We start from the raw sequence: 25,325 nt of genomic DNA, 5'->3' as shown, positions 1-25,325 counted from the left end.
AATTGTAGTACGTATCTACCTATTACTCGGTCAGAAATTAAGACTGGATGGGACGGAGATGAATCAAATAGGTAGTTCTAACATTTTACATAAGAGCAATCACTCATTTTTAGGGTTCCTTACCCAAAGGGCAAAAACGGGACCCTATTACTAAGACTTCGCTGTCTGTCCGTCTGTCTGCAGTTCGTCTGTCTGTCTGCCTATTTCCAGGCTGTACGTCAAGAATCGCTATAGCTAGACTTCTGAAATTTTCACACATTGTGTATTTCTATTGCCACTATAATAACAAATACTAAAAATAAATCAAGTATTTAAGGAAGGCTCCCATACAACAATGAACAAACGTATTTTTTTGGCCTTTCTTGCTCGTAATCAATAATGGCAACTGTTAGGCACATGGAATTCACACAGCATCCTTAATAATATTTGTACTTCAATAATTAATAATAAATATTTAAGGGAGGGCCCGCAGCTCCCATACAAATTTTTTTTTTCGTGCGCGAGTCCGATTCGCACTTGCCCGATTTTTTGTCAATCTTATATTTTGTCTAATGTTTACGCAACGATTAGTGATTTAGATAATATTATAATTATAGTTTTCTGATCTCCATAATACAAACATAATATATTTAGTTGTATCTGTAGATAATTAGCACATATAATATATAAACATATTTATGTAGATTACGAATAATATAACCATTACAAGGTAAAGAGACCGACGCTATAATCCATAGCAATAAATTTAATTATCTTGTTAGATAATATTATAATATTAGGCGGTTATCTGACAATGAATACAGGAAAAATTCCTATGATACCTTTTTTATTATGTTTTCGTTTTAAAAACACTAGCTATTTTACCGCGCTTTGCTCGGTATTCGATAAAACACGAATAAAATGACATTTTCTAAAAATGATTCCTAGCTAGATCGATTTATCGCCCCCGAAACCCCCTATATACTAAATTTCATGAAAATCGTTGGAGCCGATTCTGAGATTCCAATTAAGTATATAAGTATATATAATATATACTAGCTATTTGACCGAGCTTTGCTCAGTATTCGATAAAACACGAATAAAATGACATTTTCTAAAAATGATTCCTAGCTAGATCGATTTATCGCCCCCAAAACCCCCGATATACTAAATTTCATGAAAATCGTTGGAGCCGATTCCGAGATTCCAATTATATATTTATAAACAAGAATTGCTCGTTTAAAGATATAAGATATACAAGAATTGCTCATTTCAAGATATAAGATTTTACTGTTGTTTTCCAGTTAGTTTTATTAAGTTCAATACTATTTACTTTACCATCAATATGACTCTATGGTAGAGTTTATAAATTTATGTAAAAAAATTTCACTTTACAAAAACTGTCGGTTAATATTAGTAGCCCTCTACGAATATAGTATTTTAATAACCACCTAGAAAGTGGCGAATAGCTTATCCAGAAATTTAATCGCGGCTAAAGCCCGTATTACTGAATGAATAAGTTAGTAGGGCTCCTTCCTTTTATCATGCCACGATAATTAAAAAAACCCAAAACTTAACTTATTCCCTAATTACAGTATGCTTTATTTTACTTTAGAATAAGGGTACGTACCCAGACTACGTAACCTATTTTTTATATTTTTGACCCCTCCCTCCCCTCGGTAACCACGCGTAGTGTATATGCCAAGACCCCTTCCCCCATTTAAGTTTTTTTGTAGTATTGACAAGAATAATTTTATATCATTTTGTAAGTAGAGAGAGTAGCAAATAAAAATCATTTATCGTTATTGTTTTTATAACATCTTTATTGTGACAAACATCTAAGCCCCCCTCACTCTTGTGACTAATCTTAGTATTTATAAGACCTCCCTCCCGCCTAAATGATATTACGTAGTATGGGTAAGTTCCCTAAGCTACTAACGTCACTTTGTATTAGGCGATTGTGAAACCCTTATTTACTTTACAAAATATATTTTCAGGTGGTGGACATTTACACAACCCTGTCGTTCGCTGTGGCGGTGTACTTCGCGCAGCCTGACGCATTAAAGGGCAGTCTGGTGGAGACCCTGAAAGAAGTTAGACCCACAAGGTACTCATATAATTACAACTATACTAGTATTTTGTACTTATATATACCTAAACGAATGTTTAGATTCATTATAATGTTAAGAAAAATATTGCAAGAATCTATATTAAAACCATACTTACTATGAATTTAACTTTTACTGGCGAGAAATATGCAATATACATTATACATCACATATTTTAAAAGAATTCTTGTCGAATCCTACAGCATCACTATATCGGGTGAAAATCCATACTAATATTATAAATGCGAAAGTGTGTCTGTCTGTTACCTCTTCACGCCCAAACCGCTGAACGGATTTTGCTGAAATTTGGCATGGAGATACTTTGAGACCCGGGAAAGGACATAGGATACTTTTTGTAAAAATGTACGGTTCCCGCGTGATAAACTATTTTGGCGCAACGGAGTTGCGGGCGTCATCTAGTTTGATACATACTATAGTGATGCCGTGTGTATGTGTGTGTGCTATTGGATCTTATCAGTGATTAAGAATATCTAAGCAAACAGCGGAAGTTGCTTTATTACACAAAGATAAATTTACATAATAGGTAGTACAATTTACAACTTGAAATTGATTATTTAGCACAAAACTCATTAAAGCCACAATGAACCCGAGATAGGCTACAATTAAACTCAGCAATAACAATGAAACAGACGCTGACGTAAACCAAAATCGTGTCGTAACTTTAAGCGCATTTTGATAACACAATAATAGCATTAAGTATTTACGTCATCCACCTCATCTCTCGATTGTATTCAATCACGTTATCATAAATAGGGAAGAATTAATTTCCTATTTATAGGAAACAACTACATATAGGGACCTTCAACTACCAGTGTGGAGGTAATAGGAATTATTTAAAGATTGATTTACCGTGGTCCGTGACCGTTTATTGTTGATGAGTTACAATATTGTGAGCTTTAAAGCGAAGTGTGTTAGTAATTACAAAACATTTAACTTATACTTTATAAGACTTAAGACTTTATATTAAGTGGATGTTTAGTCATTTCTATACAAATTGGGAACATAACTTAATATAAAATATACAATATGTAGGCACAGACCTTTTTGACGCAAATATAGAGCCTTCCAATTGCACCCCCTTCGAGGTCTATAGTGGGATGGCTACTTTTTATCTCGACAAGATGTACCGTGCCAGTGGCATCTTGTATCACGTTCAACGTCTATTCTTGCTATAAAGACCGGTTTATATTGGCAATGATGATGAATCACTTTTCAGATTCCTCGGAGTGCCAAGAGTATGGGAGAAAATGTACGAAAGAATAATGGCGGTTGGCGCTTCAAACGGATCCATCAAACGCTGCATCGCTCAGTGGGCCAAAGATAAGGGCAGCAAACACCATTTAGCTAGGATAAACGGGTAAGATACCGAAATATGCTTAGATCATGTGACACCAAAAGATCATTATTAATAGAGTAAGACAGATCTATGCAGGGTCAAATTATTAGAGAATGGTCACGTTTTCTATATCTATTTTAAGAATTTACTTACCCCGATTCACTAATAATTAACCTATTATAGAGGTCTATAAATAATCAATCCACTTTGTTTAAAACTTATTATGAGTATATATTCGGAGAAAATCTTAATTATGTGGGACATACCTTTACAGAAAAAAATATATTTAAGAAATTATCTAGAGCCTTTACTACTAATCTGGCTGGTTAGCATGGTCATAGGAGCTAGAATAAATTTAATCCACAAGATATCTTAATATAACAAGAAAATGATGTGCCTAAATTAATGTCTCTACATTGTTAACTAGCGCGATGTCAGCTAAGATGACGGGTCTACCAATAGACTACAGTGTCCTCGAATGGTTAAATTTCTGGTATGTCCAGCCCCGTTTGATGCATGTATACGTTTCACCATGCATGCAAATTTTGACTGGACTATTGTTCATTGTTTGCTCTACAAAAATATTTCATTCGCCTCATACTTTTCTGTTATGGCGGTACCCACAATTAGCGCCACATTCCTGAGCACGTCGGTATATATTGTACGACATCTGAAATGTAACACGTGGGCTTCGGCCTAACCGAGCATACCACCTCGCTCGGTCGGAAGATCTTCCTTCGTGGCCATAACGCATATTCCCTCACTGTTTTAGTTATTTATCCCAAATCCGAACATATTTTATGTCAATATAGTGCACCAAACCGAATGTTTAGTATGCATCTTGTTTCATCCAGTATTCACCTATATTTTGTTATTTTAATATGTTCAAATTATTATCAATTCTTATCCTAAGATTCAAAAGAGTATCATTCTATTATATTTCAAATCCTAAGTATCCTTTCTGTTATATTGATGATCCAGCATGAAACCAATATACTAACGGCCGTTCCCAATATTTGATCTATCTCTGGTTTTGCCCTACTAGAGATAGGAATAGCTCACAATTGACATAAAATATATGACTCTAATGTCTAATGTGAGCTATTCCTATCTCTAGTAAGGCAAAACCAGAGATAGATCAAATATTGGGAACGGCCGTTAGTAGGTTTTTAAGCAGGTAGGTAAGATAAAGCGAAGATTGAAATAAAGTGCTGAGGGTGAAATTGCATACGCCAGTTCCGATAGCGAAATTAGATGACAAATATTACACAGATTTGATGTACCATCGAGAAAATTGATTCCTAGGCAGTTAACGGACCAACGTCATTTGGTCGGCTTATGGCAATTCAATGTTAGCTGTGATCGGTCGGATAGGTTTGATGTAACGCGACCAAACTACGTAGGTCTCCCATCTGCTTAGGACTCAACTTCTCTGATAGTTCCATCGAGGAAGTTGATTCCTATGCAATTGACAGACCAACGTTATTTGGTCGAATATGTCAATTCAATGTTAATTGTGATCTGTCAGTTGGGTTTGACGTAACGCAACCAAACTACTTAGGTCCCCGATGGCAGATTTGCATAGGAATCAACTTCTCTGATAGTACATAACTTCGCCATCGAGATTAGCGAATGCAAAATGACTAAGCACTCATATTTGTTACGCAAATTTCAGATGTTAACCTATTTTCCAGGCAAACCGGCACGACGTGCGGGTATAAGATGGCGCGTTCCATGATCTTCAATAAGGTGAAGGACCAACTCGGGTTGGACCAGTGTTCCACGTTCGTGACGGCGGCCGCGCCGCTGTCGCCCGAGATCAAGAAGTTCTTCCTGTCGCTTGATATACCGATAGTAGATGCTTTCGGCATGAGCGAGGCTGCCGGCGCTCATACACTTAGCATATATCCCAAGTAAGTTTTTTTTAGATTGTTGATTGCCAGCGATATTTTCGATTACCATCGGCGAACCTTGAAAAAATTCAATGTCTTATAATAACTACTTAGGCTGGGTAGCACCAACTTACTTTAACTATAACTTTAACCTTAAAAAAATGTCAAATGAACTGTCAAATCCCTAGTAATTAGTAAAAGTCCATAATGGACGCAATATTTGACGATAACCTTAACCTTAAGAGCTATAACTACGCCTCTGGTGCAACTCACCCTTAGACCTTATGTTTTTAAACCGCAATTTGCAACTTCTCTGAGGTTGCGAATGTCTATGAGCGATGTTAGAAGCCTTTGCTCGTTGATCCCTCATAGATAATACCATTAAAGCTCTTTAATTGTCAGACTAATGAGACCTAAAACAAGATTGGAGAATGATTAGTGACAAATGTCTTTTTCAGATTCTCATTCGACTCGTCGGGAGAGATCCTAGATGGTACGGAGACGAAATTCGAGGGTGCCGTCAGCGTCAATGGTCCTGGCGAGATCCTGATGAGAGGCCGCCACGTGTTCATGGGCTACTTGAACGACGAGGAGAAGACCAGAGCCGCCTTGGATGACGAGGGCTGGCTACACTCTGGGGATGTTGGCAGATTGGACAGCCTGAACCTACTTTATATCACTGGAAGAATAAAGGTGAGTAGTCCTACGCTGCTGAAAATGCTTACACGAGTAAAAATGCTTACACGAAAATGCTTACATTAGTGCCTTCGCAACGAGAATAAGGCTGCGTTTCCACCAGAGCTGAGCGGAGCTGTGTTGCAAGGAATGTGTTTTTGAGAACCAATAGCATCGCCGTGCTGAGCGATGTCATGGCAAAGTCATGTCAATGAAGCGATTCTATTAGCTTTCAAAAACACATTCAGCTTTGTTGGAAGGCAGCCTAACCGTGGTGGTTTGAAGTCAGGGCCCATCTATGAAAAAGCAATTAACTTATAACTTAACGTAAATATCTCTTTATAGGCATAAGCGCAAGCGCTATCGTGCGTGAAAGGAGATCCTATAAGCAGACATAACGGATTCGAACCGTTCCAAAGCAACGTTACAGTTGGCGTAGTGTTAAGAATAAGAATAAGAATACTTTTATTTCCAGCATCACACGAAACATCATAATAATTAAACAGTATTCAGTGGTACAGTTATTATGATCTAGTCACAAATAGTATATATAAGATCTATAAATATTATTACAATGCTGTGTGATGCCAAAAATTGGCCCCAGCTCAGCAAACGCAGCAAGCGAGCCCGCTGCACTGATATTCTGCGGGGGCCAATGAGTGGCTTCACAATACTAATAAACTAAACAGTAAAACGTACAGAAATTGACATGGAACTAAAGTCAAGAAAGTGAAGAAATAAAAAATAAAATTAAAAATTAAAATTAAAAGTTAAAAAGTGTTAGTGTTATGACCACACTTATTGTCCGCGTACTGATTAGATATTGAGAATTACATATCGCAACTTGCCTGTTGTCTTATACTAAGTACTCACATACGGTTTTGCTCGATCAAGCAATCACGTACAGTAGAAACAACGGTTCGGGCTTTCGTCCACACATTCAGTATTGGACGATACTTTTAAGGAAATTAGATATTAATATATTTCATTCGATGCGAGCCTTCGAGCTGTGAGTTTTGCGGTCCACACGGTGGTTTTTGCTCGATTTGGAGTAAAACTATCGAGTAAAACCGAATGTGAGTACTTAGCATTATGAAAAAGCCCTTTTTTGTTGCCAAACATCATCTCATGACTGTCTCATATTCCAGGAATTGCTGATCACAGCTGGCGGTGAGAACGTGGCGCCGGTGCTGATAGAGCAGCAGGTGCAGGCGGAGCTGCTGCACGTGGGCTACGCCGTGCTCATCGGCGACCGACGCAAGTTCCTCGCCATACTGCTCACGCTTAAGGTAAACTATTTATCATAATATATTATTATTAAAAATATTATACTACAACAAGAACGTGCACAAATAAAAATGCTTGAAAAAACCCTCTCTTATGTAATTACTAATAAGTAATTACCAATTTGTTTGTTTCCTTACTTTCCTATTAAACGTAACATACACACGAAAATTTCTGTTCTTATTATTGTTGCCTTTTTATTGACATTGACCTCAATTCTACATAATATGGTATTCTAAATTGATGTTTAATTTCCAGGCCAAAGTGAATCTAAACACTGGCGACCCTTTAGACGAACTGGACAACGAGACGAAGAAGTGGGTCGCCAGTCTCGGCAGCAAGGCCACTACGATCAGCGAAATCGTCAGAACAAAAGATCCTCTAGTAAGTATTTTAGTTACGGTTTACCTGTACGACCGCTCTTATGTGTTTATGAATCCGCTTTAACCAGACGGGATCTGATCAAAATACAATATAGTTTTCTTTCAATAACATTTATTTTGTATGAGTAATATAAGAATACCATTTTGCTACTTTAGCTCAGCCAACAAAGTAGTTGTAGAATGCGTGAGCGGGAACCGCTTTTTAGGGTTCCGTAGCCAAATGGCAAAAAACGGAACCCTTATAGATTCGTCATGTCTGTTTAATTCTCACTTTTCCTGAGCGTGTAATTCGAAAACGGATTAGAATTTAGAAAAACTGTATAGAATATAAATTATAGAGAATTTAATAAGCTTTAACTTCATCATAAAATTTTTTTTGCTACAACACATATTTATTAGCGAAAAACCAAAAATTGATACCTTTGTCGCTCTTCCCTCCTTCCGGCTCACCTCCTAGACATCAGGACTTTTAGCATATTTTATTAGGGACACCCTGACTAAGTTCTCACGCACACTATACCCTCGTTTAAGTCATTCGAAATTAGGAATAAAGCTACGTGTACATCGTACGGTTTAAGAGGTGTACCTTTTTTAGTGCAAAGTCTTAGAACGCTCTTACGCTGCTCAATTCAAACCTCATAATCATGGTGGCGTTAACGCGAAAAGTTATACTTAATTTAAATTCATATTTTATAACATAGCGGCGTTGATTCTAAACTACTCCACACGTCAAATCATCCTTGTAAATCTGTAATCATAATACCCAACACTAATGACGCCACAATATTCTGTAACAGGTATACAAGGCGATAGAGGCGGGCATAATGCGCGCGAACAAGCACGCGATATCGAACGCGCAGAAGATACAGAAGTTCGAGATCCTGCCAGCTGACTTCTCCATGAACACCGGTGAACTAGGTACGTTATGGCAAACGAGCTGAATAATCGAATCGGCTACTATAAAGAAAAGATGGTTTCGTTTATATAAGTTTGTCTCGTATATTTGTATTCTTTAATGATTGTTATATTTAAAAGACACAATTTTGTATATTATCGTAATTAGTAATAATTTTCCTGACAACGCAAGATTGAATAGAGTATCAAATGTTTTAGGGTGGTAGACGATTGAACTAGTTTTTATACTTGCTATAAGTTTAAATAGTTATTTTATTATGAAAGTTAAAGCAAATAATGGGTACTAGCTGTTGAATTTATTGAGATGTATCACGTTAGCAATTCAATGTTCATTAAATTAAATACTTTTCAATTACAGGTCCAACGTTGAAGATCAAGAGAAACGTCGTTTATGAAAAATATAAGGATATCATTGAAGGGTTCTACAAGGAATAGTTTAAGAGTAATTTACGAGTATAGTCAGAGCACGATAACCAGTGGAAACTACCGAATCGTGTGTGGCAAAATTTGGCCTATCATCATCTTAATAAGCGCAGTGTTGTTTAAAAGCGAAAAAAAAATCAGGGTGATATTAGCCGTGTTCGTCGGCGTAATTTTTAGCGCATTCGCTGCAAAACCTAGTTATTGCGCATGTCCAAATCATGTCATGCCATGGCAACGACAACTGTTTACGACTTGACATTTAACCCAATTGCAATTTGTTGGTGGCGTTGCAATGAACAAACCAGTGGGAGAGCCATGCTTCGGCACGAATGGGCCGGCTCGACCGGAGAAATGCCACGCTCTCACAGAAAACCGGCGTGAAACAGCGCTTGCGCTGTGTTTCACCGAGTGAGTGAGTTTACCGGAGGCCCAATCCACTACCCTATTCCCTTCCCTACCTTCCCCTATTCCCTTCCCTTCCCATCCCTACCCTCCCCTGTTACCCTATTCCCTCTTAAAAGGCCGGCAACGCACCTGCATCTCTTCTGATGCTACGAGTGTCCATGGGTGACAGAAGTTGCTTTCCATCAGGTGACCCGTTTGCTCGTTTGCCCTCTTATTTCATAAAAAAACAATTAAATTTTTAAATTTTTCCAAGTGATCCATATCCATATTTTCCAAAATAAAATAATCAAACACTATCATAGTGTTAAATAAATTATTTGTGCGGCTGTTAGACAATTTAGACTTATTATATTTATGTTTAGCTTTTATTATTTTAATCATGTATAAACAATTAAGACGTTGTTTACGACTTGACCAGCAACTTGTTATGGCGTTGCCATGACATCTTTTGGACATGCGCAATAAAAGGTTTGTCTAAAAATACGCCGACGAACACGGCCATTGTATGCAATTGACATGACATGAGTCGAACGTCAACTTCATATTATCGAACCAAAGATAAGTTATCGAACGCTTATGTCAATTTAATAAAGCTGCAATCGCACATTTGTCCGGACCGTACGCGTCGAATGCACCGCAAAGTACACGAAATGCGGCGCGTACGGCGCGGACGAATGTACGAGGTTTCACATCATTTTTCACGAATTCTAAAATGGGCTCGGCGCGTGCTTGCTGGGTGCGATTACTTAAAGAAGCGATACAGAAAAAGTGTTAGCAAGAGGCTCAACTGTTATTTACTTAATTTATTCACATAAAGGGCAAAATACTACCTTAATAGTTTTACTGAATTCCACTGGTTGTTGTGCTTACGTGTAGTATGGGGCTGTTGTGAATATCGGTTTTATATTGCTCAAATATAGTTATATGTACATTGTGAATTGGTTGATATTATGTAAATAAAATATTTTGTTACGGTTAATATATTATGTACTTATTATTTTAAAATTTGTTTCATTGTTTTAGAGACCACGAGATTATGGAAAAAAGTCTATAAAAAGATGAAATTTAATCATTGATCTTTAGAAAATCCATGACGTAAATATTATGAATTAGAAAAGCTACTGCGACATTATTATGTCAGGGTAATGTTAATTAAATTAACTTAATAAAATATATATGAACTTTTAAAACGTTTATTTGGCAATATAAACAATAAAAATACATTCATAATATTCAATATGAAGTAAACTGATATCTTACTAAACAATCAATTACCCTTTTAAGTAAATTCTTAATCTTAATAATAAATTGCTACCTACAATAATAATACTAAAAGATAAGGTACAATATAATAATTTTAACACAATTTAAAATTACTTCATAAAATCTGTAATAATAAAACATTACCTACATCAAACTGTCTAATAACATAATATTTTTTCGCACAAGACTTGACTATAATAATAAGTATAAAATAAAATCTAAAATATTTATTTTATTAAGTACTTAAAATCACTCAAACGAATGTCTGCTATTATATAAAGTTATTATCTTATATCTTTAAACGAGCAATTCTTGTTGTATATATATATATATATATATAGGAATCTCGGAATCTGCTCCAACGATTTTCATGAAATTTAGTATATAGGGGGTTTCGGGGCGATAAATCGATCTAGCTAGGAATTTCAAAGCTCAGTCAAATAGCTAGTAGTAAATTAAAAACTGACAACAAACATGTAGAGTATAATTGTGATTTGTTAAGATTTCTAATTGAAAAAACATTAACAGAAAGGTTTCTAAAATACTCACAGAGTCAATATTATACCACACGGTTCGTCAAAAGACTCATGGTAATTTCAGCATCGGTTATAAATTTAAATTATCTATCTACAATGCTGTTTGTATATTTTAACAGTATAGTAATATTATATCCAATTTGTCCAGAAATAAATGATTGCATTACGTAATAAAAGAAAGAAATCGTCTGAGACCCGACGCTCAAGAGTCGAGATCGTTTCGATCGCAGGCTATCTTACTCAGCCTAGCTATTTCTGCACTCGAAATGACATTCGAGGCTTCGGAATCGGGCCGCTGGAAGGGAAAAGTGTGTACCTAATGGTCGTTAGTGGGCGGGGCGGTAGCGGGCAGCGGGGGCGGCGCGTCCGCGAGCGGCAGCGGCTTGGCCACGCCTATCCGCACCACGCCCCGCGGCGCACCTTTCAGCGCGCCCACCGCCTGCTCCAGGCTCGCGTTCTCCAGATTCTGTAAAAGAGAGATATTTTTAAAGCCTGAACATAATTAAAGAATTGCCACGTTGCTGAATACAAACAAACATAATTTGACATGTAGTATGTATGTCTATCTGGTTCGTGTCAACGGTTGCCTTGACAATAAATCTGTTATCGAATGGCCATCTGATATTTTACTTGTAAAATAACGAATTCCCATAAATATCCTCATATTTATCAACATGTCACAAAAAAATTTATTCATTCCTTTTCGTAGTTCTGTTGCACGTAAAAAACGCATTCGCCGTAGAGCAAGTTGTATGTCCTTGTCCCGAGTTTAATTAATATACTATCGGGGCCTCTCTGTCTATTAATATGTTAAATATTGAGCTCAGGACAGTAGGGCTAAAGGCAAGTTGCTAATTAATTTTTAGCAAATTATATTATGGCATATTAAATTATAATTATAATATTGAAATAAAAATGAATTATACTCTTTAAAATATATTATACTGTAACACTCGTTATCTCAAAAGTCAAAGGTGACCATCAACACAACATTCTTTCACAACAATATTAGTTTTCTAAATTTTATTCGCCACTAAAAAACAGAAAAACTAAACTTCTGTCAAACAGACATATGACAGCTATTTGACACGACAATTGACACAAAAGATTCTACAGTTACACGTAACCTCATGAGCACATAGTCCACATTAAACTAACAACATGTCGCCGTCTCACCTGATCGTTGACGAACAGCAGGCGGTCGCCGGGTATGAGGCGGCCATCTTGCTGCGCCACGCCCCCCGGCACGAGCGAGCGGATGACGACGAGCGTGTGCGCCGGCCGCAACGGGTCCTGGTAGTCCAGGATCGAGAAGCCCAGACCGCGCTCGCCCTTCACCAGTTCTGTAATGCGAAACCCAACACTATATACTTCCAACTTCATTATAAGTTTACAAAAACAATTTTTCACGTCAATATATTTTAAGTAAATTATTATTGAGATTTCAAATTATTACCAGATTACAAATAAGGACAATATAACAATACAAGATAGCCTTTGTGAGGAGCATGACCTGAAGCTTATATTATAACAATATCTAATTTAAAAAAATCACACCAAAACAATTAAGATTAGATTAGTACTCTTTTTACCAGTTTTTTTCTGGCAAGGAAACTATTTCATGCGGCCTTTTATTAAAATATCTACATTTGACCATAAAATACTTTTTTGTTTTAATTAAGCGAAATTAAGGCTCATGTCGATTATTTTTATAAATCTGAAGAGTTTGTTTGTTAGTTTGTTACCACTAATGAAACCGAAGTACTGGAACAGGGCATTTTTGAAGGAAAATGTACGCTTCCAGCGGAATAACTTATTTACGCGCTCAGAGCTACGCGAAACGTCTAGTATAATATAAAAATGCAACACTAACCAATGATCTGCGGCTCGGAGGACCACATGGCAAGGCCGGTGAGGGGCTCGAGGCTGCGCGAGCGCACCTTGCCGCCCGCGCCCAGCGCCCCGCCCTCCTCCGCGCCCGCGCCCGCCAGGCTGCCGTCCGACTTCGCCTGAAACATCGCAAATACATTAGAACCTAATGATTGAGTGTTATGTGATGTGACTGATGAATGATCACTATATTATATGTAGTAAAATTAATCTTATTAAGAAATAAACAAAATAATTACATATTAAAAGCAAAGTAGAAGATACTACCTTTAGCAGAGACCACTAATTTGTACATATTATTATTATATTATGTTTATATCAAATCTCCATGTTTTATTAATCCTTCGATCGTGGACTCTTGGAAATCTATTGTTATTCTATTGTGTCTCGCTCACCGGTGAGCTTATGGGGCTTGATGTGTTAATAGGGGTCGAATGGCAATCAGAGACATTTAATGATAATTAGGGCCTGTTTCACCACTTCCTGATAAGTGTCGCATAGGTTATCCACAACTTATCTGACAGATACTCCATAGTCTATCTGTCAAGTTAAGTAGTGGATAGCCTATCCAGCACTTATTAGGAAGTGGTGAAACAGGCCCTAAGTGTGACATACCTTGACGAGTGTAGGCGCGGGCGGGGCGAGATCGAGTGTGGGCGGGGCCAGCGGCGCGGGAGGGGCGGGGCGCGGGCGAGCGCACACCATGCACACCTCGCTCGACAACTCCTTGAGGATAGACACCACCTCCAGGTGGTTCATGCCCAGCAGTCGGTGACCGTTCACCTCTGACAACATATAGATGTTATTAGTAAGAGGGTATTATTGCAGGAAATTAATTTTAATTGAAAAAAAGAATAAATCTGTTACCAAAAATAATAATATGGATATCTTGTGATGTTATCTTTTATGATTTGTATAGACAAACAAAATTTAAAAAATCTTTTAACAGGGGATGATTGATTTCAAAACTGGGATAGTGTTTAAAAACATATTTTTCATATTTCTTTTTAAATAAGACACTGCTAACAAGTTTAGTTTTTTTTTATCAATAGATATAGTCTGTCAAAAAAGTGAAGAAATTAAAAAGTGGCAACATCGTAGTGTCATCCCTTTCAAATCAATCTAAAAAAAAGGGATGACACTACGATGTTGCCACTTTTTAATTTCTTCACTTTTTGACAGACAGGTAGAGACATATTTTAAGCCATTTACAGCCATATTCAAAATATTTTTTTTAGATCCACCTTTACGCTTAGTAGATAAGATCTAAACCATTATCACGTCAGCCCACAGAGGGCCCCAAATTGTATAAATTAAAAAAAATCATTATCACGTACCTAGCAGCTCATCTCCAGGGCGGTGGACGCCCGCCCTGCCCACCGGTCCTTCGGGCAGGACGGAGCGCACGTAGTGGTGGGGGCGCACCTCCCGCCCGCCCTCCACATCGACAGTACCCTCCAGGGAGATGCCGAGCCCGCCTCCGCCACGTACGACCACGCCCACCACGATCTCCACATCCTCACCTGGTGGGATAAACGGTTTAAAACATGAAAATGATAAAAAACTAAAAACACGACCGTGTTTTTAGGGTTCTGTACCCAAATGATAAAAATCGGATATACATATTTTGAGATACAGCCTGGAGACACACAGACGGACAGACAGACAATGAAGTCTTAGTAATAGGGTCCCGTTTTTACCCTTTGGGTACGTTTTTATTAATGAAATAAGGGGGGCAAACGAGCAAACGGGTCACCTGATGGAAAGCAACTTCCGTCGCCCATGGACACTCGCAGCATCAGAAGAGCTGCAGGTGCGTTGCCAGCCTTTTAAGAGGGAATAGGGTAATAGGGGAGGGTAGGAATGGGAAGGGAAGGAAAGGGAATAGGGGAGGGTAGGGAAGGGAATAGGGTAGGGGATTGGGCCTCCGGTAAACTCACTCACTCGGCGAAACTGTTTCACGCCGGTTTTCTGTGAGAACGTGGTATTTCTCCGGTCGAGCCGGCCCATTCGTGCCGAAGCATGGCTCTCCCAAGTAACCCTAAAGTTTCACTGTGAGAGTGACACTTGGTATATATCAAATTAAGAAAACACTAATTAGAACCATGCTTTACAACATCCTGTATAATCCTCTCTCTCCTGCATACCTCCTTGATCGCTTCAACTTCTCTCGCCCTCCCGATCTCCTATGCAGGTCCGGTCAAACCTCTCCCTCCCCTCCCATCGTCCCAATTTCTACTCCTATTCCTTCACTGTTCATGCTGTTAGATTGTGGAACTCGCTCCCTCACACCATCCGTGACAGTCCTACCATTGCTGTTTTTAAACGTCGATTGAAAGAGCACTACCTTGAATTTCTATCCATTTAAGTACCGTTATTATATATACATATAGTATTTATTTATTATAGTTAAGTACATTATTATATTTTATAAATATAGCATTTTGAATTATTTATTTGTTTTTTTTTTTATTTTTGTATATACTATTATCTTTTGTCGCTTTAGTATAGTATTAATTTTACTTTTAACGAGCATAATAATATATTATTATTGTATGTTTTCGTGCACGTCCTATCTGCTGTTTTTTTTTTTCATCCTATCTCTCTCCGTAGGGCTGCTGGTAGAGATTTCTTTTTAGAAATAAGCAGATCCTTTATTTTCCTGTGCACAATAAATTAAAAATAAATAAATAGATTCTATCCTTTAAGAGTTTGGACCTAAAATCCATCAAGTGGTTCAGACTTCATTCTCCGTGCAAATATTTTAATTTGGCGCCAAATATCCACCATTTCGTTTTTTTTTTAATTATTTTGACACACCCCATCTCTACTACACAATATACTCATATAATCACAAATCGAATGACACCTCTCAAGTGTTAAGTGCTAAGTTTACGAACTCTTAAGTTTTACTACTAGTTTAGTCAAGTATCGTTGATCATTTAACATACCTAAAATGGATTGCCACTTTCTCTTGATGGCATCTTTTTGTTCCTGCGTGCGCGGCATCTCGAATGGCGGCGGCGCCGGCGTCCGCGGGGGCGACTCCTCTACCTCTTCAGTGTTGTTTTCAATACTGGGAATAATAAATGGGATAATTTTAATATTATGTATTTTCCATTAGAACTTGAATAACGTTACATTAAGTTTGTTAAAAATTATGACTGCTGAAATTAAGCTCACAAGCAACATTAAGCACTATAAGTTCTGATTTTAACCATTTGCCATAGGTAAGTTCTGGTAGAGCATATAGCTTAAAACTTGTGTGAACTGATTATTATTTAATTACATATACCCTATTTTATAATAGAAAATCAGCTCACATACGTTTTAAGCTTTTGTTATTACATTTAAATTCACGTCTACGAAATTTTTTATAATTTTTTTATTTTGTACCGTATCATTATAATATTATGTCTAAATGTCATAACTTAACTAAACTAAACTATCCTGGCTTGTATTTGTCTATAAAAGTATCGAGTCAACAAACTTGGTATTAATCGGCGTCATCTGTATGCCGTCGTCTGTGACGTCAGGGCGGTGCATGTGCAGGAAGGGGTTGTGCGGCGCCGCCCCCGCCACCCCCGCTACCGCCCCCTCGCCCGCCGCGATCGCCTGCTGCAGCTGCTCGTACTTCGGCCCGCGGAGGTATCTGGAAGGCACAAGTACCAGTGCAGGGTTGTCGCAAGCGACTTATTTTATATAATCGTGTGTAGTCGTTCGGTCAGGTGTATAGATGTGAAGCCGGTTGCTAACATTACTAGCCAAGCGGCGAATAACGACTTTTTTGGCTTATTATCATTACTAGCGATAAATAGCGGCTGGTAACGGCTTGTTACATTTCATTGATATAGATTACATTCTGAATCTGTGTTAAAGTGTTAATAGTACTATTTAAAATAATATATATTTAAATAAATAGTAAGTAAGTATATTTATTTTTATTATTATTAATATTTTAATTATTTTAATTTTTAAATTATTTTTTAATGAAGTATTTAATTATTTTAAAATTTTTATTACTTTTTTATTTTTAATTTTTTAAATTTTAATTATTTTTATTAATTTTTATTTTTAATTTTTTAATTATTTTAATTAATTTTACATAAAAAGTATTTTAATTATTATCAATATTAATTAAATAATATATTTAAATAAATAGTGTATTTTAAATAATAATTTAACAATAAAAAGCATTGAAAATAGTTTTATTCTTCGATGCTCAAGTCAGGTAACAAGCGGCTGTTTACCCGGTAACAAGCTGCTGTTTATTCGTTTCTAGCGGCTGCTATCGGTTACTACCCGCTTACAAGCCGCTGGTTTACAACTATAGTCAGGTGTGCGACAGTCCGACCGGAATCGATCGGCCTACCCGTATATAATGGTGGGTATTTATAATAAATTCGATACCGAAGTTAGATATTAAAAATTTATATGAATCGTCATAACACCCCGACGCTTAGCAATGAATTATTTGAAGTCCCATACATTTTTAGCATAAGATAAGATAAGATAAATATTCTTTATTGTGCATACATATTAATATAACAATTTAAAATAAAAGACATTTTTAAAACACAGGTAACACACAATGGCGGCCTTATTAGCATTGCTCAATGGATGGGAAGGCGTTTAAGAATATCTACAGCCAAATATAATAATAATATAATCTCCTCCTTTTTTGGAAGTCTGGTAAAAAGGACTTATTCACCTCTCAAGTTGCAGCGTCACAACAGCGCCGCTCTGTTTGAGCGCGTCAACCGCTCGCTGGTTGGACTTGCCCGCCAGCGAGACGCCGTCGACGGCGACGATGCGGTCGTTGACCCGCACCGCGCCGCTCGCGGCCGCCGCGCTGCCCGGCGTCACGGACTTCACGAAGATGCCCGATAACTCCTCCTTCTCGCACACGTAACCTGGAATATGGCATAGTACGATGCTCTGTTAAGATTTGACATATTTTATACATACATATTACTATCGTATATAAGACATATTATGGCGTAATGTGTTTGATGGCCTTTATTAATGTTGGCAAAAGATTTAATTTCATATTTTTTTGTTACATTAGGCTAGGTTAAAGACTTTGAAGTGTGTATTTACACATTTCTAATGTTACTGCATTTTTGTTTTTAAAGGACTCAATTCGATAGAGTAGACATTAAAGACATACTCATAAAATTTAAGGACCCAAATTTAATATAAATGCAACATTATTAAATCATAATATTTTTAGATGTTAGGCGAAATTATATATTAATGCAATAATTACCTGCGATGGTGATGCCTAAACCATTTTCATCTTTCTTCAATTGTACAGTGAATCTATCGACCTCTGGTGATTCTGGATCTGTAAATAAAAATAAAAACAAACAAGATAATTTTAAAATATGAACTGAAAAATGTATATTATTTATATTTTTTTTTTTTTATTAGTGGGCCCGATCTGGGCGTGCCGGGAATTTGCCCAGAGCGGTTAAATATCTAGATGGGGCCCTGATTACACCCTATATACTGTCATGTAAAACTTACCGGTCTCCGGTGGCGGAGTTATAGTGCTGTCGAACACGAATCTCGAGGGCGCGTTGTTGGGTGGGAGTGTTGGCTGAGTGTGGAACACCTGTTCAAAGCCCGCCTCCATCAGATAACGGTCCAACGCTTCGGGACTAGATAGAAGCCTGTAATGCAATAAAATTACTATCATTACAGATACTGGAGACATGTCAATGCTCGAATGACTTTACAAACGTTTGAATATCAAAATATGCTTTAACTACCCAGGTTGAGGAACTGGCGACTATTTCGAAATGCAACACCCCTCAACATCCATTATAAAACCTCGAACTCTCACAAGGTGTACGTACAGTTAACTTTGTATTCATTTGTTACACATATTATATAAGACTCAGAACATTACACAACACTTGAAAAAAAAACACTTTGTAGCTTTGTAACACACTGAGTGTGAAAAAAAACTTGAGAGGTGTCAAGGGACACCCAGATGGAACGAAGTTATAAAAAAATAAGAGTATCACTACCCCACCCAGCTAAAAAATAAGGAACTTTGTTTCAAATTTTAAATTTCCCGCCAGTTGACGTCATCGCCACATCAACGCCCTCTGCTTCTACTTCGCATGTACTAAAAAGTGTCGTTACAACTTTTTCCGTCTAGCCCCCTTTCGCAACGCGCGAAAAGTAACTTCGTTCCAACATGGTCTGCTCTTCTTCACATCTACGCGTCGCATAATGATTTACTTTATATGATTGCTAACTCGTTACACGTGCATAGACTGCATGTAAGTACTCTAAAATAAATTGTTTCATGGGAAATTGGTGCAGATTCATGGGCAGCTGGCAGACTTATCTCATTTATTCCGGTTATGTCAATTCAAAGTTTGTTGTAATCTGTCAGCCGGGTTTGGCATAACGCGACAAAATTACCTATGTTCGCCAACAGCCTATGAACTGAATCAACTTCTCTGATAGTAGGTACTATCAGAGAAGTTGATTTGTAGGCAGATTGCGGACCTATGTGATTCGGTCACGTTATGCTAAGCCCAGCGGAAAGATCACATCCAACATTAAATTGACATAACCTGACCAAATGACGTAGATCCGCCATCTGCTTAAGAATCAATTTCTCTGATACATCATTCATACATACATGAACACGTCATACATACCTAGCAGGTATAACAGGTGCGTTGGACGCGTGCAGCGCGGCGGGGTCGACGGCCCGAGCGACCACCAGACGCACGCGCGAGCCCGACGCGCGCAGCACGCCCGCCACTTGCTCCGAACCCATCTCCATCAGGCTCACCTAAACAGTACCAACATACATTAGAACTATTACGAAGAAAATGTATGCAGTTTACGTCACAATCTAGTTTACTAGCTATTTGACCGAGCTTTGCTCGGTATTCGATGAAAATGACATTTTCTAAAAATGATTCCTAGCTTGATCGATTTATCGCCCCCGAAACCCCCTTTATACTAAATTTCATGAAAATCGTTGGAGCCGATTCCGAGATTTCCGAGAGCTAATATTATTTTGAAATTATGCTTTTATCATACATATTTTTAACAAATAAAACATTACAGATTGCAGAATGGCAGATTTTTGAGTGACAAGCCTATACATACGAATTATACTCTTTCGTTTATGGTTGAAGTCTGTCAGCAACAAGGTGACAAATTGAAAATGGATTAAAGTTTTTTTATTGAATCTGAGAAACTATTAGACAATGGTTACATGGCCAGTCTGAGATCAGCTGAGTCCCAGAGACAAGAGTTAAAAAAAAATATGATAAAGTCAATATTTTTTACAAAATATAGGTAGGTAATAGTCCTAATTTCGTTGAAACTAAGGTCGAATTTCGAACATTGGGCGATCTCTAGTCTATATAAATAGAAATTAAAATTAAATAATCATTTAATCTCAGCCTAGAGTCAGTTCACATTGAAACATGACCAGGTAATGTGTTGCATTTTGTGATTGGAATAGGCAGTCCAACATCACAGGCAGCAGGGCTCAATGCATTGGCCCAATGTTGGTCAAATGTGTACAGTGGGCTTTAGATTAAAGTTATTTGTCATTTATATTTAAAGTTTACGTTTACAAATTGCTTTTAAACAATTTGCAGCATTACATTATACTTACATCGCCAATCTGTAGGATATGGTCACCAGATTTCAACCTTCCATCCCTGTCGGCTACGCCCCCAGCTAATATAGTTTTCACTATAACTCCACTTGTTCTTGCACCAATAATGCCTGAAAGTCCAATACCAGTTATCAACGTCGAGAGTTAACTAGTCAATAGATTCCCGCGAATTAGCTAACCCATTCTATTTTTAATTGTTTACAATTTTTACACTTTATTATAATTTTATATCATTTTTAAGATTTTAGAAAAGAAAGAATTCTTTTTCTTGTTTCTTTTAGAGTGGCAAGATGTACGGTACGGATTGTCCATTTTTTTTTAATTTTGCTCATTACCTACATAAACATTTCGAGGAATAAGGTCAGTGATCGTTTTTCTGTATATAAACGAAAAAAATACCCATAAGTTACTTATATTTTTGAACAAATATGTTTAACCTTTGTTTGACCTTCAATGGCGTTAAATTAGCAATAAATTCGGCCAACATTACGTTTCGAACTTTTGGTAAGCTTCTCGTATCAGCTTTCACATAATGAGAACTTGCATTTGACGAACCAGCCATTATAAATACGATTGAAAGGAAATTTAAAACATACTGCAGAGGTCAATTGGCCGCCGATGATGACGTCAGAGCGAAACTTTAAAAGTTTATTGAGAAAAAATTAGCCAATGAATTTCAAAATTATTTAATTTATATTCTTAAAATACCCTATTTTAACGAAAAAAAAATATAAAAAGTACATGTGATTTTTTTTGGACAATGCCCATTGTATCTAAATAAAGCAGAGCATTATGAACCCATCGATTGTGGAATAACGAGACACAATAGCTTATCTATTGCTATCGCGGCCGGATGCGGCCGCTTAGGGCTTCATGAATTAAGCATCAAGAGCGTATTATTTGACACCTATCATCAACATCAACACTATCATCCAGCATCCAAAATTTATCATCTGTAGGGGACAACCCCTACAACATCTTTTAACTAGTTATGGGGTTAGTATAAAGTATCTAGAATAACTGAATCATAAGAAAAATATTTATCAAGTGCTTACCAAATCCTAGTCCTGTGCCGTCATTAACTAAATTAATAATTTCAACCTGAGCCCAATCTCCGGCAACTATGTTAGTAGATGCTGAGGCTATTGAGTCGTCGTTTCTTGCCATATCAACTAAACCCCTATTCTGGAATGTTGCAAATAAAACTTGTTCAGTTTAAGTAACACATTCACATCATAAGTTACCTTTAGTCAACAAAAAAAACTATTGAAACACAGTTGTATTATTTTTCTATTATGAAACAATTTAAGTTTAATCTTGCCCACATTTTTTTTACTTAAAAAAATATATATTATTATTGTTGTTATTGCTGTAGTTGGGGAGGGGAAGAGGGGTTTTCAGGACAAGCTCGAGCGTGTCAGATTAAGCTTGTATAGGCTTCCGACATGTGCCTAGTTATCATGATATAGAAATCAGATTTCTCACTGGTGGGTTAATTTTTTTTTTTTTTAAATATTGAAATATCATCGAATCTGTCAGATTAAGATAGGGGATGTTTACTTCTCCCCAAAGAAGCTTCCATTTAAAGCACTGACGATTCAAAGGTTAGGTAAGCCTGTAGGGACATTTTAAAATATAAAAAAATAAAGCTTCATATTTTCCTAACTAAGCTTCGCAGATATTTTATTTTGCACTAAACTAAATGATTCTGTCCTTGTTGTCGAAAATACATATTTATAATTTACCTAAATAAACAATTTTCTGAATATATTTTCTTTTTCAAAACTTTAAAATGGCTGCAGTTCCTGAACCCACAGCTAAAACAGAAAACACTCTTATTATTTTTTTATCAGTTTTACCTAATAACCTATTAGGTCTCTATGACACTCAAGTGACTACACAATTAGCACCTTCCCCTCCCTTACTACTATATTTGTCTGTTTCGTTTGTCAATAACATAATATCATTTACCTGTTTAGGAGACATACTGGAGTCTACTGATCCATTATCCAAGCCCAAAATTCTTTCAGTTTCAGATCCGGAGCCAAACTCCAAGCTGTGTGGTGGTGACACTTGTGGGACTCTCTGTTCCTCTTCTCCCTCTTGACCTCCATACAAGTTCCGGGCTTGGAGAGCCAAATCACCTTTAAAAATACATCAATTGTTTTTAACATTCTAACAAACTAAAAGTATGTCATATTGGGTAAATTGGGTCAATTTAATCATACAATATAATATAATGTGATGGACTATCACTGATAGTAAAGACATTATACATATTATTATAATAATGCATCCCACTTTTGTTTCAGTAACCATAGAAGGCTTTGTTGAAACCAAACCAGCTACAGTAAATTTATATGACCCAAACATTATTCACTGGAGTTTTTTTCTCTACTTTCGTAAACCAGTCAATCACAGGGCCAATTTTTAGACATTAATCTGATAGATGGATGATCATTATTATTAGATAATCTGGTGATCTGACTACTCCTAAATAAACTTGGAAACAATATCTGTCTGATGCATATATTCGACACACAACAAATCAAGAATATAGGGCGTGTTTCACCACTTCCTGATAAGTGCCTAATAGGCTATCCACCACTTAACTTGACAGATGAAGTATGGAGAATCTGTCAAAAAAGCTGTGAATAGCCTATTCGGCACTTTATTAGAAAGTAGTGAAATAGGCCCTAAGAATCATTAAACTGGATCCCAGAGGTTTTTTATAAAATATACTAAATAGTTACCAGCTGGAGTGATATCAAAGTCTCCAGGTAAGATTGAGGGATGGTGAGCAACTTGTGTAGCCAACATGCCAACTGAATCATGTAATGTAACAATACTCTTGAGTATTGGGCTTTCTAGAAGATTTATAAGAAGATTTAGATCATCGTTTGTAGCTGCCTGAAAATTAATAATAAGGTTAATAACTACTTATACTTTTATTATGACTATTTGTTTGATCAAATTATTCACCTTCAATTTTGGATCATCACTTTGGTCTACAGCAGCTTTTACACTTTCAAGTTGTTGTAATGCATTAGATACGTTTACACCTAAATGCATTTTGGACAAAAACCTTCCTACAACAGCTAGGCTATTATAAAGTTTTTCTTAAAAAATAATGTAAGGTAAATTTTGTTCTACTGATTTAGATTTATTCTTTTATTTCCTAATCATGAGCAATCGCGCGCAAAAATTAGCAAAACACAGAACATTAAAAAATAAATAATTAAATTGCAATTTGCAGTGTATATTTGACAAACTTGACAAATGACTTCACAGGTCATTTGTCAAGTTTGTCAAAGCATCTTCTTCTTCTTTATTTATGGCGGCCTCAGTGAGTTGCCAATGTCAGAGTTGATCACAGGTGCATGACATTGACGTAAGTAGGGTTATGATTTTTTTTTCTTATTATGGCACTTCGGCTATTATCCATGGCCAGTGTCGAATATATACAAGTTGTATATTCGACACTGGCCATGGATACTGGCCATGGAAAATAAAGCCTTGTCGAAAGTTGTATAATACAACTTTCGACAAGGCTTTATTTGAACGTGACGAGAAAAGGTCTAAACGCTTCTATCATTAAGAAAAACCTCGTTTTTGACATGTGTTTGACAGTTCTCCTTTACCAGCAGCGCTTCCATCAACGTCACCCACGTTCAAATAAAGCCTTGTCGAACTGTAGGTATAGAGTTTAGATCTGACAAATGATAATAGTCCGTCAAGAAAGTGAACAAATTAAAAAGTGGCAGCATCGTAGTGTCATCCCTTTCAAATCAATCTAAGAAAAAGGGGATGACACTACGATGTTGCTACTTTTTAATTTCTTCTCTTTCTTGACGGACTATATATATATAGAAAAACGATTTTCCCGCCATATTTAAAAGCGTCTGATACACTGTTTAAAACTGAAGTTTGAACTTTGAAATCGTAGTATTAAACCGTGTATCAGGCGCTTTATACTTGACACTGACAAATGGCCATGTAATAGCCGAAGTGTCATAAGAAAAAAAAAATTAACGGACGACGAACTGTTGTCAAATTTGAAATGTGTTTTAAAAAATAAAGTGCGATATTTTATGATATTAACTCGTAAATTGTTTTCAAGAAATTAGTTTGCACTTTACACTTGTTCTGGCACTTTGCACTGGCACACGATCCTCATCTTACAAAAAATTAACGATTAAGAGGAAGTATAAAAAACAATCGCTATGAGCTCCCAACATTTGCAATCTGAGGATGTTATCGATTTAACTGGCGTAACAAGTTACTCAAGAACTAGTCTGCTATCAAACTCTATTATTTGTATAGATTCCGACGATTCCTTTTGTTTCTCACCACCACCATGTCAGAGAGTTGTTTCACTTGTTTCATCTCATCACAATATACAGGTTTGTAATACTTATAATTACTCACCTACCTACTTATTTATTTAGTGTTTAGCCTTATGGAGTCAAAATATTTCAAACACATGCTAGTTTGAGAAACGAGCCTGAATGGTAAGTCAATAACACTTAAAAAATAATTATTAAATACTGTACTT

The 25,325-nt window shown here is 36.7% G+C and overlaps 2 protein-coding genes across 6 annotated transcripts in view; one reads left to right on the top strand and one right to left on the bottom strand.

Moving 5' to 3' along the window:
- Positions 1–9,164, top strand: part of LOC121730738 (long-chain-fatty-acid--CoA ligase ACSBG2-like) — a 32,755-nt gene extending 23,591 nt beyond the window's left edge. For 4 of the 5 annotated variants that reach the window (XM_042119879.1, XM_042119880.1, XM_042119881.1 and 1 more), the window contains 9 exons: positions 1,977–2,086; positions 3,325–3,465; positions 3,872–3,937; positions 5,139–5,357; positions 5,795–6,029; positions 7,160–7,300; positions 7,554–7,679; positions 8,476–8,596; positions 8,952–9,164. In XM_042119879.1, coding sequence (XP_041975813.1) covers positions 1,977–2,086; positions 3,325–3,465; positions 3,872–3,937; positions 5,139–5,357; positions 5,795–6,029; positions 7,160–7,300; positions 7,554–7,679; positions 8,476–8,596; positions 8,952–9,028 — 1,236 coding nt within the window. In that variant the 3' untranslated portion in view covers positions 9,029–9,164. The remainder of the gene's footprint in view (positions 1–1,976; positions 2,087–3,324; positions 3,466–3,871; positions 3,938–5,138; positions 5,358–5,794; positions 6,030–7,159; positions 7,301–7,553; positions 7,680–8,475; positions 8,597–8,951) is intronic. The other variant, XM_042119883.1, reaches the window with a different exon arrangement.
- Positions 9,165–11,116: 1,952 nt separating this feature from the next.
- On the bottom strand, positions 11,117–24,023 carry LOC121730737 (patj homolog). Its single transcript, XM_042119878.1, has 16 exons — positions 23,753–24,023; positions 23,524–23,680; positions 22,742–22,914; positions 21,826–21,955; positions 20,768–20,880; positions 19,791–19,927; positions 18,640–18,785; positions 18,380–18,457; positions 17,822–18,023; positions 16,601–16,762; positions 16,062–16,186; positions 14,448–14,633; positions 13,726–13,895; positions 13,094–13,229; positions 12,397–12,563; positions 11,117–11,686 (listed from the first exon to the last, which is right to left on the bottom strand). The coding sequence occupies exons 1-16, from the start codon at positions 23,840–23,842 to the stop codon at positions 11,537–11,539; spliced, it is 2,322 nt and encodes a 773-aa protein (XP_041975812.1). The 5' UTR covers positions 23,843–24,023; the 3' UTR covers positions 11,117–11,536.
- Between the last annotated feature and the right edge of the window lie 1,302 nt (positions 24,024–25,325).

Source organism: Aricia agestis, chromosome 9 (assembly GCF_905147365.1).
Source record: "Aricia agestis chromosome 9, ilAriAges1.1, whole genome shotgun sequence".
NCBI classification, from domain to species: Eukaryota; Metazoa; Arthropoda; class Insecta; order Lepidoptera; family Lycaenidae; genus Aricia; species Aricia agestis.
The sequence above is the reverse complement of the archived record's forward strand: the minus strand, read 5'-3'. Positions and strand labels throughout refer to the sequence as shown.